Source organism: Trichomonas vaginalis, chromosome I, assembly GCF_026262505.1.
Source record: "Trichomonas vaginalis G3 chromosome I, whole genome shotgun sequence".
Taxonomy (NCBI): domain Eukaryota; phylum Parabasalia; order Trichomonadida; family Trichomonadidae; genus Trichomonas; species Trichomonas vaginalis.
This window is the reverse complement of record NC_067203.1, coordinates 27,129,909-27,148,933: the sequence shown is the minus strand read 5'-3', so window position 1 is coordinate 27,148,933 and position 19,025 is coordinate 27,129,909. Positions and strand designations below refer to the sequence as shown.

Below are 19,025 nucleotides of genomic sequence, written 5' to 3'. Positions count from 1 at the left end.
TAGCAAGGTCGTAAAAGCTTTTGTTATTTCTTCTGACTAAATGCAACATAACCATATCTCTATCTTCTTCTTTCTCCAACTCTTCAGCGTAAATCATATACTTATAACTCTTTTCCTTTCCTTTTGGTACTGAACGCGGTATTCTTTTCTGTATGCTTTTGTCTTTGGATTCAATGACTTCATCTTTTGCTTGAAGTTTCTTTTCCAGCTCTCCACGTTCTGCTTTATATAGTTCATCTAACATCATGAAAATATAACAAGCATAACGAGGTGAAGCCCACATTGCTACAGCATTTACTAAAAGTCTATGAACATAATAACCTTTCAAACCAGGAGCCAAATTCTTGCGATTTTCGAATGGAATCTCTTCCCTCGGTTTTCCGAGGGAAGCAATCATATGAGGAAATTCTTCTAAAAGTTCTTTAGCCTGTTGGTTTTCAAACCAATGATATGCTTGCTTTGTAGAAAGAAGAGCATTCATTATACTTTGCATTTGGTACATGTCATCTTTGACTGAACGAATGAGTCTCAATTGTTTGTTATACTGTATGTATTCGTATTCTTCATTTATGGCTTCATGAACGATAGCAGTTGTTGTGTTCTCTGTTGTTGACATATCTGTCTTTACATACAAAATAAAAAAAATAAATAAAAATAAAATTAGCGTTATTTTTTCTATCTTTCACAAAAGACCAAAAATAAACGCTTTACATGTATTTTTCAGCAACTTCGTCAAATAATTTTATAGCTTTATCTATCTCATCTACTTCAAACGTTTCTTTACCTTTTATGGGAGCACCATACATTTTCTCAAACTTTTCGAGTAGTTCTGTTTCTGCGGCTCTCATATCATTAACGAACACAACCTTGACTCTATTGACTGTACTGTCATATCTTTGAGTTATATTATATGTCCTTCCTATCTTATATCTTTTTGTGTTGAAGTCCTTCGGTTTCTGAACGATGTAAAGTAAGCCTTCACTGCAACGTTCCGTATCGAATGAACCATAAGTTATGAAGTTATATCCAACAACTGGGTCAATCCATAACAAAACTATTGGTATAAGACTTTTGTCGATGAGATATGCTGTAGTTCCATAGAATCTTACTGATATCATAAGCTCAGGATTTCTTGTCAAAATTTTCTGAGTTGAAGCATTTCTAACCCAGTCGTGTGTTTTCTTTCCAGATGGAAATATAATGTCTGACAAAGAATATTTGTTGTATTTCTTTGAGTATCTTACGTTTAAATCACCTATTCTAACCACTTTGGTGTCATTGTCTATCTTTCTAACTGTTTCAAACTCAATGTTTGTCATTTCTGTTCTTACATACAAAATAAAAAAATAAATAAAAATAAAACTAACTTTATTTTTTCTGTCTTAAGGAAATTCATGATTTTGTTGCTGAATTCAATAAAAATATATTTTAGGGTAGATGGTTAGATCTAACCTCATTTCTACCCTCTTTTCTACCCCAGTTATTTTATAAACGTTTCACATGGTAAACGTTATTTTTGGAATTTTGTGAAAACTCAACGGTTTGACACAAGCCATATGCATTTTACTCAGAATTTTGTTGCTGAATTCAGCAAAAATAATGTTTAGGTGAAGAGGTGAGATCTCACCTGTTTTCTCACCTGTTTTTCACCTCTTTTTTTTCACAAGCGTTTTTACATGAATTGTACGATGTATATTTGAAATCCTAAACAGTTTTGTAGCTTCTATTTCTTCTTTTAGTACATCGAATGTTTTAACTATGCCGAAGGTTTCTTTATATTTCTTCTTGACGTCAGATAGAAGGAAATCGTCAGCAGTTGGATAGTTTTTGTTCAGAAATTCTAACATGTCCATTTTATTTTCTGCTGGTTTTTCTGCTTCTTTCTTTAAATCTGCATAGTCGTTTCTCATTCTTTCTATCCTTTGACGGAGTAGTTATATCTCCTCATTGCTGCTTTACATTTAGAACATTGCGGGTTCATTTTTGCGTTATACATTGAAATAAAACCAGCTAAAACAACTAAAGCGTCAATTGCTCTTTCATCTCAAACATAGCGGGTCTTATTTGTTTGTTCCATACTTTGCCTCTTCTATCTTTATCTCTTATTTCCCAAACACATTCTGCAACTAACGAAACAAAGTTGTCGTAGGTCTTAAATTCTTCAGATTTATATATGTCAGAAACATTCTATATACCATGTCGCAATCTTTGTCCATAACCTTATGGTTGCAATGAAATCCTAGAATCATAGTTTACCTTACGAATGAATTCTTTATTTTTCTACTGAGTCAGTTGTTTCACTTCAATTTCGTCGAATTCAGGAATAGTGAGTTTTTGTTGTTGGATTTCAGGTAGTTTAGGTAAATGGTCAATAATGTCCTGCATTTCATAAAGATACTGTTCATTTGTTTCATCTTTCGCACTACAGTCTAAATTACTTGTTAAAAGTTCTTGCTTTATCTTCTGGATTTCTGTTTCAAAAGTATATGAAGAAGGAATGAAGCTTTTCATCTCTACTAACATAGATGTTGGATTCATGACTAACGAGTTTGGTGCTGTAGTTGTTTGTATTGCTGTTGTGCCGATTGTTGAAATCATATCTTTACATAAAAATAAAAAAATAAAAAAAATAAAACTAACTTTATTTTTATTTCGGGAAAATTCATGAAAATTCAAGAGGTGAAAAAAGAGGTGAAAAAACAGGTGAGATCTCACCTCTTCACCTAAATTATATTTTTGGGTCCTTTACACTCATTACGAAGAAATCATGACAAAACATTTACGTTCATGTTTGACAAACATTTCGAAGAAGTTTTGACAAAACATTTACGTTCATGTTTGACAAAATTTACGAAGAGTCATGAAAATTCAAGAGGTGAAAACAGGTGAGAAAACAGGTGAGATCTCACCTTTCACCTAAACATTATTTTTGCTGAATTCAGCAACAAATGAACGAGGTCAGGATGTATGTAAATACATTTGAATTCATTCATAACACCCTTAGTAAGCTCATAAAATGCTTGTTTTGAGGTCGAGCCACTTTTGGCTCCACCGTATTCTTTCAACCAAAACTCAAGAATTTCCTGCATGAATTTTGTATAAAAAGCAACCGTCGGAATTCAGACTGTTGCTATATTCTTCACAAAACATTTACGCTCATTACGATGAAGAAGTCATAGACAAAACATGTACGATGAAGTCATGACAAAACATGTACGATGAAATCATGACAAAACATTTACCCGACATTCTCGTCAAATACAAAAAATGACACTTTTTCATTAGATAACTGTTATTTTTTGACGAAGTGAAGATTGACACTTCGTCAAAAAATCCTGAAATCATGTCTTTACATACAAAAATACAATAAATAAAATAAACTAACTTATTTTTATTTCGGAAAATTCATGAAAATTCAAGAGGGTAGAAATGAGGGTAGAAATGAGGGTAGAATATGAGGTTAGATCTAACCATCTAATAAAATTATTTTTGGTCATGGACTTCGTCCTCGCCGCTTTGCGTCTTTATGTTAAAATAAATGGTACCATTAATAATTTCATGACTGTTTCGTTCATGTCTGATTACATCCAATGAAAAAGTTTAGAGAATTTTCTTATTCTTTCTGGCATATTTTTGTCTTTCCAGTACTCCCGCTCTAATGGTCCAGATGTGTTGGCTTTGACTCTCTCAAGTTCTTAGATGGATAACATCTTCAACACCTCTTCATATCTTACTTTATAAGTCATCGTTTTATGTTATAGTCAAGTATTTCAATAACCACTCCTCGCTTTGCTTCGTCAATGGTTTCAGCAAGTTTGCCATTACTATTCGACTAATTTATGTCGAGGGTAAAACGCAATAGAGTCGTCAGCAGCTTTTATAAGATATCCATTACCTTGCGTAGAGTCTACGATATAATAGTTTCTACTTAACCTTAAACGTTTCTTTGTCAACGGTTTGTCGTCAAGGACTACACGAACTTTTGTACCAGGAATGAGGGTAAATTGTGTTGAATTTCTGATATTTTGTGTTTGACTGTTTTTTTGTATATACTTTCTTCTTGTTGTTGTGTCATTGAATTTGGTGTATGTCCTGTTGTAGAATGTGTTGAGGAATTATATACTTCGAGAAAATGTTTCATTGTTTCTTCGATAAAGTCTCGCTCTTGGTTTAAATCTCTGAGAGTCCTTATGAAGCGGTTTATGATGCCGAGTATGTTATGGTTATGGTCTTCAGTAGTGTAGTGAGTTATGTTATGCTTAATGAGAAAATCTGTGATTTCATTGCTGAGGTATGCACTGTCTTGGTCTGATGTTAAAGTACTTGGCTATGTTCTGCTACAAAACTTTTGTAAAACTCTTAACACTTCATGAGTTCCTTTATTTTTCATTGGATATGCATATGCTTTACGAGTGTTAACATTAATGAAGATGAGGAATGGTTTATGTCCTCCTTTCTGCTTTGAATGAGAGTGTCAAATTGGTATGCGTCAGGAGTGATGGAGTAAATTGGTAAAAAGTAGTCGTAGGGGTTTATTTTTGTTTGATGTACAACATTTTTGTCAAAGAACCTTTTCACTTCAGCTCTGTTAGTAAATCCCCGACTCTTTGCAGCTTCATTGAACTTCTTAAATGACCTCCATGGATGTTGTTCGAATACTTCTTTCAAGCTCATTTATGTAAAATTAAGGATTTTATTCTAGGCTCAAGCGCGTTCATTGAACTCTATACCATGCGAATACAGTCATAAATGGTGGCATATAATCTGCACCCGAGCCTGTTGGATTTGTTGTGAAAGTATGGACATGATTTCCTCCTGGTTCAGTTGGTCGAAAAGTCTTTTTTGCTGCATTGTTATAAGATGGAGATAAAACGTCATTGCCAGCTTTATATTCTGAGTTGTATAATGGATGGTCTCTTAATGAGTGGCTATGGTCGCCAGAAAAGTTTGTAGTTCCTGTATGAGTGTGCGCAGGTAAGTTTGCTTCAGTAATTTTCTTCGAACCACCTGTTTGCTTTGAAGAGTTAGCACAGTATAAGAATTTGTCTACAATCTGTTCCCAAGTACCAAAACCTAAAACTGTTTTGGATTTGTTGAATTCATTGACGTATAAATAGAAACCTATAGGATATAATGTTTCAAGAATCTGAGTCTTTAATGTTTGAAGCTCTGTTTTGTCTGCTTTCTTATCTAACATTGCGGGTAGTTCATATGCTTCAAAGTTTCTGGCATGATCTTCGATATTCCTGCAACTCTTATCTAAATTGTTAAGAGTATCTTTTACGCTTGTACTTGGATTTTCTAATGGTGCACTTGAACCAAGGTCAAAGTTCAGTATTATGTCATCTGCTCTAACAGTAGTGAAGGATTTATGTGTATGGTTTTGTCAGCTTTACTGTCTAATGTAGCTTGAAGTTCATTTATATCGGAGATGTTGTGTTTATGAGATTTCAAAACTTTGTTCATTGCGTCAAGTTCATTTTTGTCCGCTTTACTATTTAATGTAGCTTGAAGTTCATTTATATCGGAGATATTGTGTTTATGTTCTTTATCTGCTTTTTCGGCTAATTTCTCTTCTATCTCATTTATTTCAAGTTCATGCCTACCACCACCTCCCGAAGAAGTATTTTTCTTCAGCTCTTGAAGAACGTCCACTTCGCCATCTTTGGTCAATAATGAGACTTTGAGTTAAAACCTTTCCTGTCTTAATGGATGTTTGTAAAACTTCTTCTTCACGTGTTCGGGTCATGGTCGTCATCATATCTTGTGAAATCAGAGATGTTGTCATACATTAAGCATATCTGTCTCAAAAGTTCTGCTATTTGAAACTGGAACGAAAGATATACAGAACTTTCATCATCTCCTAAAGTCAAGTCTGCTTTCTTAAGTATTTCTTGAATGTATGCAATGAGAACAGAGTACCTTGGAAAATATTCGAACAATATTTCATTAGCTGTTGGTTTTGGTGGTTCTTCTGGAGTTTCTGTTGTTTCAGTTCCTTCTGTAGGTTCTGTTGGAGTTTCTGCATCTCTTGACTTCAATGCTTTTGCTCTCAAAGACCTAAATGTTAGAGCACCAGGTTTTACAAAGGACTTTATAAATGCTTTAATAGTTCCTGGTAAGTTCATTAAGTAAGTTCTTTATGCTTCCATCATGTACGTCCATAGCACTATGTAAAAAATCTATACTTTTCTTGTAGTCAGCAATAGACTGACTGTGATTTTTTAAAGATTTGTCAATACCTTTAAGCCAATCTTCATGCATGTCTGATACTGAGCCAAGAATATCATTTGCTTCCTTTAGTGTATTTTGTGCTTGTCGTAAAGTATCCAATCCCGTACGTGCATTGTTTGCTATACGTCTTACAGTATCTATTTGACTCCTTGTTTCTTGCATCCAACCAGATAAAGTTTTAATAGTATCCGAACCATTTGAAATGAAGTTCAAAGCATTTTTAACGTCATTTAAAATTCTTCACCAAGTACCGCCCATATCTTTCCGATTTGGTATTGAAGAACTCCATATGAAGCAGCTGTTAAACCAGTATTTATAAGGTTCCATATCCATGATTTAGCAGTTTTTTCCATCCTTTCCATCTACACCATCCAAACCGTTCTCGCCTTGAGGTCCTTGTATTCCTTGTATTCCTTGTATTCCTTGTATTCCTTGTGTCCTTGAGGTCCTTGAGGTCCGGTGTCACCTTCTCTCCTTTCAGTTCATCTTTATGTTCGTTATAATATTCTAATGTCATAAGGTGTACATCATTACTGCTACCAGCAACGCCAAGAATTTGTTTCTCATTCATGACTAAATTCTTTAAGCATTTAATGTTGTCGTCAAATCGAAAGCTCTTTAACAATTCAATGAGAACATTTAATACTTTCACTAATGAGGCATCTACTGTAGAATTTATATATTGCACCGTTCCATCATTTATGATAGGAACTTTACTTATTGTAATGAATGGGTCATAAGTGTTAAAAGTATCGAAATCAATGACTTTTTTAGTTTTTCCATCGTCAATGACTAAATCATTGCCTTCCACTGTTAAAGTTGAGTTTTCGTTTACTAGTTCATGTGCTCTTCTTGCTTCATTTGTTTCATACGCATATGCAGCAATAGTCATATTTTAATGAGAATAAAATGTTGTTCTATTTGCAAAGTACAGACCCAAACGAATACGGGACAGTAAAGCTACAAACAAACTTAGGTCTACAGAATGAAGCACTTGCTTTCAGAGTTGTTGACTTCAATACTATCGCAACTTTTGTCATAACAGATGAAACAGATTTCATAGAGATTGAAATAGATGACAAAAGAAGTGTTATAACATTTCCTAACAGAGCTGGGTATAGAATAGATAAAATTGCTGGAGTCATAGATACTCTCATAAATGAAGAAACTATTGACAACATAGATGTCGAACTCTCTTCTGAGGGAACATTGAAGTTCAGTAGCAAGAAAGAGTTCAAGATAACACGAATGAGTCATAGAGTTCAACTTCTTTTAGGAGCATACCATATGACATTTCCTTTGAAAAGTGTTGACAAAACGATTGAGATGAAATCTGTTCCATACGTATGTTATGGCAATTGTTTATACATTGAGTCTAAAATAGCTAATGTCACAGGCATTTCAGGAGTTAATAGTAAAGGTTCAGTAGAGTATAAATCTTTCTGTTATGAAGTAAATTCAATGTTCATTCCAAACGTTCCTGTCATAGCAACTCATTTAGGTAAATGGGTTCGCATTAGTCCTCATAATTTGAAAGACATGCAATTCAGACTTGTTGACTTTCAAGGAGAGCCTGTAGAACTGAAGGCACCAGTGCGAATGACTGTTGAAGTTGACTTTTTAGAAAATATTAAATGCAACAGCTTACAAGAGAACTCAGAGCTAAAAATATAAAGTATGAATGTTATGTATTAGGTCATGAACTTTGGTTGTTGCTGTTTGATGAAACAAATGAGTTAGTTATGTCAGTCAAGAGAACAGAAAAATATTGTGTTAGTGAAAACTGCACCAAGTCAATAAGATTAGGTTTGCATTATGAAGATGAGTTCGATACTGTTGAAGAAGTTTTGGATAGATATTACAAATTGCTTTAATTTACTAAAACATATTTCAAGCAAAGTTTATATTCTGTTGAAAGTTTTGTATACTCGTTCGAATATTTATACTTAAACTCAACTCCTGTAGTTCCTGGTGTTTCAATGATGCGGATGTTACCTATTTTCATGAATGGTGGAGTTTGACCACAGCATTCGATTTCAGGGTCGAGATAGTCAATGACACATTGTTTCCCTGTTATTCGTGAGATAACATTTTCAAGGTCCTCCTTTGTTAGAATTATTTGGTTCTTACTTATAAGATTTGTCAAAAGCTTCTTATCGTCTTTGAGTAAAATTGTTTGGTATAACTGAAGAAGGTAATGGTCTACGTTTGAAGGATTTGTTTGAACATTTGTGTAAGGATTGTCGTTGGCTTCTCTTGAAAGAATTTGGTCCAGTGGTGGATACTCTAACTTAACATCTGATGTAGCGTTAGCGTTTGAAGCTGTGTTTAAATTCACGGATTTCAGCTCTGGTTCTTTTTCTTTCAAACACTCTGAACTATAGTTCTTTATGACAATATTGTTTGTCGTTCGTGAGTCAACATTTGATGTTGGTTCAATTGGAACATTAACGGCACCAGCTAAGATGGATTTGCTTCTCATTTCATATAGAATAAAAACCTTTTATATGTATGAAATGAACAATATACTCGACAAGGGTTTGAATGTAAAGCTAACGAATGAAAATATTGTTGAATTCACTGAGACAGGTGCTGTGTATAAAGATGTAGAACTACTGAACAAAAAGAGCTAAGGGAAGAAGCAGGAACATGAACAAAGGGTGGAAGCCTATAAAAATTTATGTCAATGATGGCTCAGGAGGTTCAAACATAAAGTATGCAGAAAGTTATAGAGTTTATGCTCTCAAGGGAGAGAAGCCTTCATTTAAGAACAGCTATTCTAACACATATCCTCAAAAGCTAACGGATGGAGAAGTGGATGATATGAATGACAGCAAAAATATTAACAGAAATGGCGACAGAGATGCATGGAATTTGTTTACCATCAGTCAATTGAAGGTTAAACTTTAAAACAATGTTGGTCGTTCCCATGGAATATTTTTGACTTTAATGGTATTAGTCATGATATGAATCTCAAGGTATGAACGAGGAGAGATGAGAGACTTATATGCTTCCCAAATTTCTTCAAAAGGTAATGTTATACCTGACTGTTTCCAAATGAGTTCAATATCATAACGTGAGAAACCTTGAAAGATAACGAAGTCAGTTATGAGACGTTTTATGTTTAAAGCAAGAAAACGCCATGTTTGCATAAGTATTGCTACAGTTAAGTGGTAATGTCTGACTTTAGTAATGATGTTAGCTAATGGTGAGTCAGGCTTTGAAACTAAACCTTTTCCGGCGAAGTCGTCACAAACGAGCAGAGTGTTTGAAGGATACTTTTTGAAGGGGTATTTTGAAAGTTTTTGATAGAATGTAGTTTGTCAGTCGTTTCATATCGTAAACTCCTGAGTATTGACGTAAGTGGTGTTTGTCAATAATTCTTTCCATCTCTTCTGAAGTCTTTTGCATTCCTGACTGTATAAATTCAACAATGGCATAATATTTCCTCTTACGTCGAATGTAACGTTGAAGAAATTCAATGAGTTCACTGTCTGAAACTTTAACGACAGAGGCTTGAACTTTTGACATAAAATGTTTTCGCTGTTGAATCCATAGAGTCTGAAGTTGCTGATATAATGATTTGGTCATAGTAAGAGTCGTTTCCTAAACGCTCTGTTATGAGTATATGACGAATGAGGTTAAATGTCTTACCTGAACCCATCTTTCCACAATAGAAATAAACACCATTTGAACAGAACTCATAGTCCTTACTGAAAGGAAGAATGAGAGAAGAGTTAAGTTTGTCTGTAGTTTCATTCATGTCTTCATCTACGTCATGTATTAAATGCTTCATTTTATCTCCATTAAAAATGCAAGTCAGAAATATTCAGAACATAGCACCGAGTCTAACTGACAAGAGTATAAAGATATACTATGAACACGTTATGATGAAACCTACCAAAATTCAAGAAAGTCAGTATACTTATGAATATCCAAGGCACTGGGTAGAGTATGTAGGAGGTGAGAAAGCTATTGAAATCAGACAGGTTCGAAGTATTCCAGCAGGAAGAACAATATTATTGAAGAACTTTAATGTTTTGAGATATAATGATGAAACAAAGAAGCAAGATAGTTTCCCTGTTGCTGTGTATGTGAACTTAGATACAGGAGATGACATGAAAGTTTTTAACACAAAGCTTCAAATGGTAGTGAGAGAACAACTGACTGCGGAAGGACATCCATTACCTTCAGAAGTTACCATAGCATATAATTTTGAAACAAACTCAATAGATTTTAAAGTCATCTCTGCAAAGAAGTCAGGATTTACATTTAATGAAGCAGATGTATATTCGAATGAAAACTTCAAAGCTATTGCATGGTTAGATAATGACGATTGCTTTAAGAAAATCTTTAAATTCAGTGACTCAAAGATGTCAATAGATGACCTTCGTGGAATGTTACCATCGACGTTTACAGTTGAAGGCTCAGCAGGATTGCTTACAAGATTGTCAATTGGTGGCATTTGGTCTCGTGAGAACATTGTTATAAAATCCAGTATAAGTGAATTTGCTGAAGAATCTATATTATGTCTTTCAAACTACATGTATTCGCCGCCGAAGCATTATAGTATAACAAACTTTGTCAGTAAGTTTAACATAAGACTTGTCGAACCTTCTTCAATGAAAGATGTTGTGCTACCCAAAGACGGAAAGGATGGACTCATTATTGAGATGATTTTAATTGCATATTAAATGAGCTTGTTCTTGAAGGTCATTCATGATGAAATAACTGTTGTAGAAGATGTTAGCAATTGTTCAGACATTTTGAAGCGTATAGATGATATAAGAAAGAAGTTAGATAGACCGCAAAGCGGTGAGGGCGAAGCCCGTGAGAACGCTTATGTTTCATTGACTTTCTCCAGTAACGAGAACTTTTATGAGATAATATTGAAGAGAGATGATTTTAATATGGTGTAAATGGTAGCTTGGGCAGCTTTAGGCGCAATGGGAACAAAAGCATTAGCATTTGGAGCAAAAGCACTTGGAGCTTATGACGCAGTAAATAAAATGAGTGGAGGAAGGGTTTCGAAGACATTAGATGCAAATAAAGGAAAGATTGGAGGCTGGGTTGCAAAGAAGTTAAGATTAAATAAAATAGGGCTCATAAATAAAGCATCCAATTTGGTTGCGACTGAGTCAGAAAATGCTTTAGGAAAGGACGATGAGTTTGCAAAACACGCAAAAGACTTTAATGACCAGATGAAAGGTGAAACAATGCATTTAAATAGATTCGATGGAACTAAAGAAAATGTTTCTTCTCCACAACTTCCACCAGTAGTTCTTCCGTATGGTCCCTATGGAATGTATGGAAACCCTTACGAAAGACCATTTGACCCATTGACTGGTGGAAGTAACTGGTATCATTACGGCCGAAGAAGAAAGACAGTCAAGTTGGAGACAGACGTGAAGAAAGCAACTAAAAAGAAACCAAGGAAGAGAGTTATAAAGCAATGAGTTCAACAGGGTGAAAAAAGAGGTGAAAAAAGAGGTGAGATCTCACCACTTCACCTAAATTTAAATGGATGTTTTCATACGTGTGGGAGTGGTGATATCATTTATTTTTAAGTTTATTTTTTATTTTATTTTTTATTTTATTTTATATAAATGACGAAAACTATTGAGATAACAAACTACAACGGTCATGAGTTCAAGAATTTGTTCTTCGTTCCTCGTGAAAATACATTCTATCAGATACGAGGGAGAAAGGGTAAAGTTAGTTTGAGCGTTTATGAAGGAATGAAGAATGGAAAGTTTATAAAAGCAATAGATACAAACGGTAAGCGTGTTTCATTAGCTTTGTCAAAACTTACTAACATTTATTTTGACAGTGATTTTGACTCTGACGATTGGAGTGACAGCAGCGATACTGAAGAATATGAACTATTGTGTGAAGCACAGCAATGGGAAGCGCTGCAATACTTTTGTAAATGAGAACATTAGTGGGAACGTTAGTGAGAAAGTTTATTTTTTCATTAGTGAAGTCGTTAGCGAAAATGTTAGTGAAGTCGTTAGTGAAGTCATTAGTGAAGTCATTTATGTGTCAGACGGTTTTGTAAATATTTAAGGTTAAGTTGGGTAAGGTGGAACGCAGTGCCGCCGTACCCAAGATAACCATACTAACTGACGCCCCAAAGATCAAGTAGATCTTGAAAGGCGCCCCTATTTTCTGAACCGTTGTCGGTCCAGAAACAATAAGGGGCGCCAAATTCAATGAAGGCGGAAGCCGCAACGTTCGCTGTCGTCGCTGCCAGCATATCTGGTATTTGTATACACGCTAGGACTTTGCGGCTAAAATCGTCGATTATGCCATAAATATACTGGCCACGAACACCCCTAAAATAATGAACATCTGCGTGCCAGATAAGATTGGGTGAAAGCGCCCAATATCTTACTGCTGTTTCTGGCCCGGCATGCTCTAATCGCGTCTTGGTGAAATGATTTTCTTTGAAGTATCTGCGTACTTCTCTATAAGACACATCAATTTGTTCTAATTTCAAACGTTTCCATTGTTTTGTTTGACCACAGGGAAAGGCCCAGTGGTCATGTATCACAGCAAGAGCTTTGATTTGGTCGTAGGGATTGACCCTACGACCTTTCTTGCCTTTAGGCAATGGGATATTCTGTAAGCTAAATTGATTTTGTAAAAAAGATTTTGAAACATCTAAATATTTGAAATCATTTGATTGAAGGGTTGGGGCGATGGGAACATGGGTGCAAGCTTCTTCCCATGCCATTTTACCTTCTTCAATCTGATTGGAAATACCAATTAGGTAAATTCGATCGACATACCCTTTGTAAGGATTCATTCTAATGAAGTACGTTAACAATCAAAATATTCTATAAGTGTCTAGTATGGAATTCAAAAGAATAAAGAAAATGGTAACGTAAATAAACGTATTATGAAATAATTTATAATTAAAATGAAAAAAAGAAAAAATAATAAGTAAAGTGACTGAAATGAAAATGAAAATCAGTGTACAGTTTTATTTTTTTCTCGCTGTGAAACGTATTCGGTCATTTTTTTAAAAATTAATTTTTTGTTAGAGATAAGAGCTAAAACTCGGTAAACAACTTCTTTATGTCTAGAAAATTCTATTTTGCCTTTTATTTTTTTCTCGCTGTGAAACGTATTCGGTCTTTTTTTTAAAAATTAATTTTTTGTTAGAGATAAGAGCTAAAACTTTGCAGACAACTCCCCCATGTCTAGCAAATTTAACATTCGTCTCCCATTTTTATATATTTGGTTTAGAATGTTCGAAAATGCGTAATATGGTCATTAATATTAATTGAAAAGAACCTTGAATTAATTCAATCTGATCTCACAAAATATTTTAAATTACAAACTTTGTAGTTTGAATAGATAATTAGTATTAAACTCAAATAACTAGTTTATTTTTGAATAAAAATTATTTGAATTTATTCAATTTTGTGAATTTTCCTTCAAAAATCAAGTTTAAATATCTTATTTGCCATATAATTATAAATACAATGAAACATATTCGAAATTGAAAAGAATGACTTTTTCTGTTCTTTCAATCATTCAATTTGAATTTTGCAATATTGGATTTCTCATTAAATAGCTATTAAAAACAACAAGCAATTTAACTCACATTCAAATTTATTTGTGTTATATTCAATCTTCTCAAAACTTATAATTTTCGGCTATAGCATGATTATATGCTATATAATATAATAAACCTATAATAGTATCATTCTTTCAATTATTTGAAGAGAAAACCGAAAAAATCTATTTTCGGTCTATAACAATCAGAGAGTAATATATGATTTCTGAAGTAAATTATTGTCGTCGCTGTTATTATAATAAGTCAAATGAAATTTTTGCCTGAGTATTCTTTGATTTGCAAGTCCATGGAATAGTTATCATTTAAAAATAAACTGACAGATATCAAAAAATGAAAAACATAACATTAAAAACAACATCGAGAGCTCATAAAACACTTTTATCAGGAAAATATCGCCAAGCAAAGCAAGAAATAATCTCAGCATATGATAGAACAATAGATGGAACCACAGATTATTCAAATATAGGATTATTGCAATTAAATTCAATCGAGGTTCCATCAACAACACAAAATCTATTGCTTAATGGAAACCCTATAAAATCACTAGAAGGATTAGGAAATACAATAAATATTCATTTTCTGAACATAGATAATACAGAATTTGAATCATTCCGTAACTTCCCTCAATTTCCAAACTTAGTGTCAATTAGTTTATCGCAAACTCCCATTACAAAAAATCCAGCATTCAAATCAGGATTAATAATATTAATACCTTCCCTTAAAAAAATTAATGGTGAATTGGTCACAAGAGCTGAGAGAAAAATTGCTGAAAGTTTTAATGAAAAAACCCCGCTACTGCTCCGAAATGGCTGGACACCTTCGTTGCATCCACCAAATGAGCAAGAAACTTATCATATTCTAAACCGTCTACTTGCTACTCGGAAAATTATTTCTTCCTCTAGAAACTTGAATTCAAAAGAATGTGTTACATCACAACCCGCTCACACGAAAACCCTACGAGCATATCTCGATTTGTCTATAAAGAAAAAGCAGTTAGAAATTGCTCAATTAAACCAACAAATTGAAGATTCATGAAATTATATTTGCAAAATATGATAAAAACAATAGATGCATAATATTAAGTATCATTAAAAATACTGTTATTTGCTTTTTGATTATTTTTTTTTATTGATTTTCCAAAAAAAAAATAACGAATATGCAAAACCCAATGGAAATAATAGTACCAAATAAAGAATTAGAAATTGAATCAGAACAAGGAAAAAAGGACTCTGAAACGGAACTAAGTGGTGTTATTACATCTATGCTTACAAATCAATCTGAAGAATTAGATGATGATGAAAAAAAACAAAACAACTATATATCTACCGAAATACAACACAATGAACAAACCGAAATAAAAAATCCACCTGAGCACGAAAAACGGAACCAAGAAAACATATTTGCTCATACCCAAATAGATCAAACAAACGAATACGCAAAACCTGTAGAAGTAAATAGCCCCTCTGAACAAGAAATTGATGATGCAATTGAACAGATGTCAGTAAAAGGTATTTGCCCACCAGAAAATTTGCAACCTTATATATTTCAAACTTTAACAAGGAGAAGAGTGGATGCAATATGTAATAGTGATTATGATCTTGCAGAAAAGCAAGATAAACTCTCGTCAGTACTTAATGAATATATCAAATACCAAGAAAGTCAAAGAAAGAGTGAAGTTAGAGGCGATATTTTATATAACAGATATCTCAATCTTCATTCCTCACTTAAAGAAGTTAACGAGCGCTATGATAATAAACGAAAAGATTTTATTGAACAATCCAATCTAAAGAAAGCAGAGCTAATTACACAGCAGCAAGAACTAGAATCTAAAATATATTCTAAATATGCTGATCCGTCTTTTCTTCGCCAGTTTTCTAAAGCCTCCCAGAATTTAGCTGAGTTACGAGAAAATGAAGTTAATCTAGCAATCCAAAGAAATTATGCAGAAGCAAAAGTGATCAAAGCAGAAGCAGATTTACTCGAAAAGCAAGAAACAGAACTTGCTCAGCGTAGAATATATGAACAACAGCAAAGTGAGCTTCAAAATGTAATCAATACTTATGGTGTACTTATTAAATCTCACGACGAGAAGGTTGCAGAACAGTTGGTTCTAATCGAAGCAGAGCGTCGAAAAGAATGCTCACCGATAGAAGCAGCTATTAAACAGATACATGTAAAAACGCCTTCATTGCCTTCTCTAAGGCCAAACTCTGAAGCAAGATCTGGGCCGGCGCCTGCCAAGAAATCGCCAAGAACTCAAATGAAATTAAGATCATATATATCAAATAAAAGGCCTACAGTGCTACCTATTCAACCTGGAACAAGTCCAATGCTGAAAAGACAACCATCTCGTAGTTTAACAAGAAATCCTACCAAAAAATAATCCAACCATTTATCTTATGTTTTGTTATTTATTAAAGAATTTTGTTATTTAGAGAGGAATATTCCTTAATTATTAATTCATAATAATCAGGTTGTACTTAATTTTTATTATACGTAAATGAGAAAAACAAATACAAACAATCAATTTAATAAAAGAAGGATTTGAGCATCTTTGCTCTTGGTTTAATAGAAAGTTCGATAAAAGAAATAAAATCTGAAGGGAGAATAATTTCTTTCAGATTTCCATGCTTATTGGAGTTCTCATTGATGAAAGAGAGTATTTCGTAAGCATTTGCGTGCAATGCTGATGGTGGTGATGCCGTTGCTATTTCCATTAATGGTGGAATTAAAAACGATGCAAAATCAAATCTAAGAAGCGTGTTTTCTAAAGCTTCTTCAATAAATTCGCGTATTTTATTCTGCAAAAACGTGTGTGAAGGAAATTGGAGCAGTAATCTGAGAATTACCTGCTCAAAATTCATTTGGCTTAGAATAATTGGAAAATTTTTATTGTATTTTACTAAATTTACTATTAAAGAAAGAGATGATATTTTTGCAAGGGATATTTGCTCAAAAGGTTCTTGAAGTTGAAATAAAATATGAGAAATGTAAGGGTTGAAAAAATTTGATGTATTTTGGCAGTGCAAAGAGGATATTGCTTCCCAAAGCGAATTTTCTATAGATGCTATGGCGTTTGGAATCTGAGAAAATAAAATTTTTAAAATTGGAAAATGAAATGCATTTTCAATAAAGTATTGAATCTTTGATGCTTTTGAAATGATTTTAAGAATTCCAATTATGCGTTGACAGTTCAAATCTTGGTAAGGATTAGTATACGGATCGAAATTGAATTTTTCTAAATAGCTTAATAAAATTTGTGTAATGCCTGAATTTATAAGGTCTTTTTGGACATTTTTGTACTGTCGATCCTCTGAAAATATAGAAAAAAAGAAGTCTTGAATTGATTGATCGTAAATAAATTGAATTAATTGAAAAATTATGCTGTTCATTGTATCTCCCCGTCTATATAATCTGACTGTTGATAAAATTATTAAATCGGCCATACGAGAAAGTAGATATGGATCAGGAATTTGGGTTGAAAAGATATTTCTACTAAATTTTGCCAATAAATTCGGCTCAAGTGCTTCATTTATCACTTTCTTCGGTGTGAAATTTAACATTTCAACAGCTTTAGAATTTATTTCGGAATTTTTCGTATCATATATTGCTTTTATAATGTCCTCAATGTGTGATGTAAAACTGTATGTTAGAAATCAAATATGAACTATTGGCATACTAATGGGTTTTGTGAATAGAGTAAATATGGAACACTTCGAAGAGTTAAAGAATTTTCGAAAGGAATTTCCATATTTTCAAAAAGACATAGATCTGCAAAAAGAACTCCGAACGATGGAGAAAGAGGTATACCTTTTTCTAAATCCATAAATTATCAAGTTAGGTAGATGGAGTAATCCCCCTTTTATTATAAAAAAATTTGCAAATTAATTTTAATTCACACAAAAGCACGGGCATCAGCTTGATAATGCATTTATCTAGAAATAAACAAAAAATATTTAAATAAGTTAGCAATAAAGATTTGAGAAGTTTACAGAGCTTTGACAGATTGATATCCATGTACAAGAATCTCTCTTTGGATCAATTTACAGTGATCCGTACAATTGGAATAGGCTCTTTTGCGCATGTGAATCTTTGTTTTCACAAGCCAACCGAGCAGTTTTGTACGTTGAAGTGCATGAACAAACGACAAATTATTCAACTGGAACAAGTCGAGCATGTAAAAAATGAAAAGAACATTTTATCGATCCTTCACCATCCTAATATTGTTACGGTTTATGGAACATTCCAGGACGAGAACTTCCTATACATTATGATGGAATTTATTGCTGGAGGCGAAGTTTTCTCACATTTGAGGACTAATGAATGCTTCGATCCAGATACTGTGCGTTTCTATGCTGCAGAAGTCTTCATGGTATTTGAAGAAATGCATAAAAACAATATCGTTTATCGCGATCTCAAACCAGAAAATCTTCTTTTCGACGCAGGAGGTCACATTAAATTTATCGATTTTGGCTTTGCCAAAATAATCGAAGAGAGAACTTATACCTTATGTGGCACGCCAGAATATCTAGCTCCAGAAATTATTCGTGGCGAAGGCACCACATTTGCTAGTGATTGGTGGTCATACGGCGTTCTTATCCATGAATTAATCTGCGGACATACTCCATTTGCCCAATTGCCTGAAGACGACCTTTATCGTTCCATTTGCGAAGGTGTATCAGAATACCCACCAGAGGTTGATGAAGCTACAGCTAATTTCTTAGACGCGCTATTTGCCCTTGATCCAACTAGAAGACTTGGCAGCGGTTCAGCTGGAACAGATGAAATTAAAAACCATCCTTACTTTGAGGGGATTGATTGGAATAAGATGAGAGCTCATCAATATCAAACTCCATTAATTCCAATGGTCACTTCTCCTTATGATACATCGAACTTCGCTGACTTCACATCACAGGTACCAGAATATGAGCCACTTGATGAAGAAATGAAGAAGATCAAGTTTGAAAATTATTAATTTTATATCATTACTATTTAACTATTTGACATATGGATTTTTCGTAAATATGAACTTTATTAAATAGAAAAACTCGATTTTTCATTTTATCCAATTTAATTAGTGTCAAGAATTGTTTTTAATAATAACCAGTCAGAGTTTTAAAACAAAAGTTTTAAACAATTGCATATGCAAGAACAATATAATTTAGTTATCAAACAAAAAACAAAATTGATTTGATTAATTCTTTAA

The 19,025-nt window shown here is 33.5% G+C and overlaps 7 protein-coding genes and 1 pseudogene across 8 annotated transcripts, besides 3 other annotated features; 5 read left to right on the top strand and 3 right to left on the bottom strand.

Annotated features, from left to right (window-relative positions):
• Positions 1 to 11,925: part of a mobile genetic element that runs on past the window's edge.
• TVAGG3_1058270 lies at positions 1,791 to 2,598 on the bottom strand (annotated as a pseudogene). The gene has a single exon. A coding segment is annotated over exon 1 (808 nt).
• On the top strand, positions 7,144 to 7,908 carry TVAGG3_1058260 (uncharacterized protein; the record flags this gene model as incomplete). Its single annotated transcript, XM_051255933.1, has 1 exon — positions 7,144 to 7,908. The coding sequence occupies one exon, from the start codon at positions 7,144 to 7,146 to the stop codon at positions 7,906 to 7,908; it is 765 nt and encodes a 254-aa protein (XP_051081507.1).
• On the top strand, positions 10,608 to 10,928 carry TVAGG3_1058250 (uncharacterized protein; the record flags this gene model as incomplete). Its single annotated transcript, XM_051255932.1, has 1 exon — positions 10,608 to 10,928. The coding sequence occupies one exon, from the start codon at positions 10,608 to 10,610 to the stop codon at positions 10,926 to 10,928; it is 321 nt and encodes a 106-aa protein (XP_051081506.1).
• Positions 11,666 to 11,925: a terminal%2Cinverted (terminal inverted repeat of Maverick-1A transposon ID:TVAGG3_1058240).
• Positions 11,926 to 12,352: 427 nt separating this feature from the next.
• TVAGG3_1058230 (integrase core domain-containing protein) lies at positions 12,353 to 12,970 on the bottom strand (the record flags this gene model as incomplete). The annotated part of the gene is made up of 1 exon (XM_051255931.1): positions 12,353 to 12,970. One exon carries the CDS (start codon positions 12,968 to 12,970, stop codon positions 12,353 to 12,355), a length of 618 nt encoding a protein of 205 aa, XP_051081505.1.
• Positions 12,971 to 13,217: 247 nt separating this feature from the next.
• Positions 13,218 to 14,000: a mobile genetic element.
• Positions 14,001 to 14,104: 104 nt separating this feature from the next.
• TVAGG3_1058210 (ribonuclease inhibitor domain-containing protein) lies at positions 14,105 to 14,870 on the top strand (the record flags this gene model as incomplete). Its single annotated transcript, XM_001311276.1, has 1 exon — positions 14,150 to 14,854. One exon carries the CDS (start codon positions 14,150 to 14,152, stop codon positions 14,852 to 14,854), a length of 705 nt encoding a protein of 234 aa, XP_001311277.1.
• A 103-nt stretch (positions 14,871 to 14,973) lies between these two features.
• TVAGG3_1058200 (uncharacterized protein) lies at positions 14,974 to 16,278 on the top strand (the record flags this gene model as incomplete). Its single annotated transcript, XM_001311275.2, has 1 exon — positions 14,976 to 16,202. The coding sequence occupies one exon, from the start codon at positions 14,976 to 14,978 to the stop codon at positions 16,200 to 16,202; it is 1,227 nt and encodes a 408-aa protein (XP_001311276.1).
• A 69-nt stretch (positions 16,279 to 16,347) lies between these two features.
• TVAGG3_1058190 (uncharacterized protein) lies at positions 16,348 to 16,683 on the bottom strand (the record flags this gene model as incomplete). Its single annotated transcript, XM_001311274.1, has 1 exon — positions 16,348 to 16,683. The coding sequence occupies one exon, from the start codon at positions 16,681 to 16,683 to the stop codon at positions 16,348 to 16,350; it is 336 nt and encodes a 111-aa protein (XP_001311275.1).
• Positions 16,684 to 17,842: 1,159 nt separating this feature from the next.
• TVAGG3_1058180 (cAMP-dependent protein kinase protein) lies at positions 17,843 to 18,855 on the top strand (the record flags this gene model as incomplete). Its single annotated transcript, XM_001311273.2, has 1 exon — positions 17,955 to 18,794. One exon carries the CDS (start codon positions 17,955 to 17,957, stop codon positions 18,792 to 18,794), a length of 840 nt encoding a protein of 279 aa, XP_001311274.1.
• Between the last annotated feature and the right edge of the window lie 170 nt (positions 18,856 to 19,025).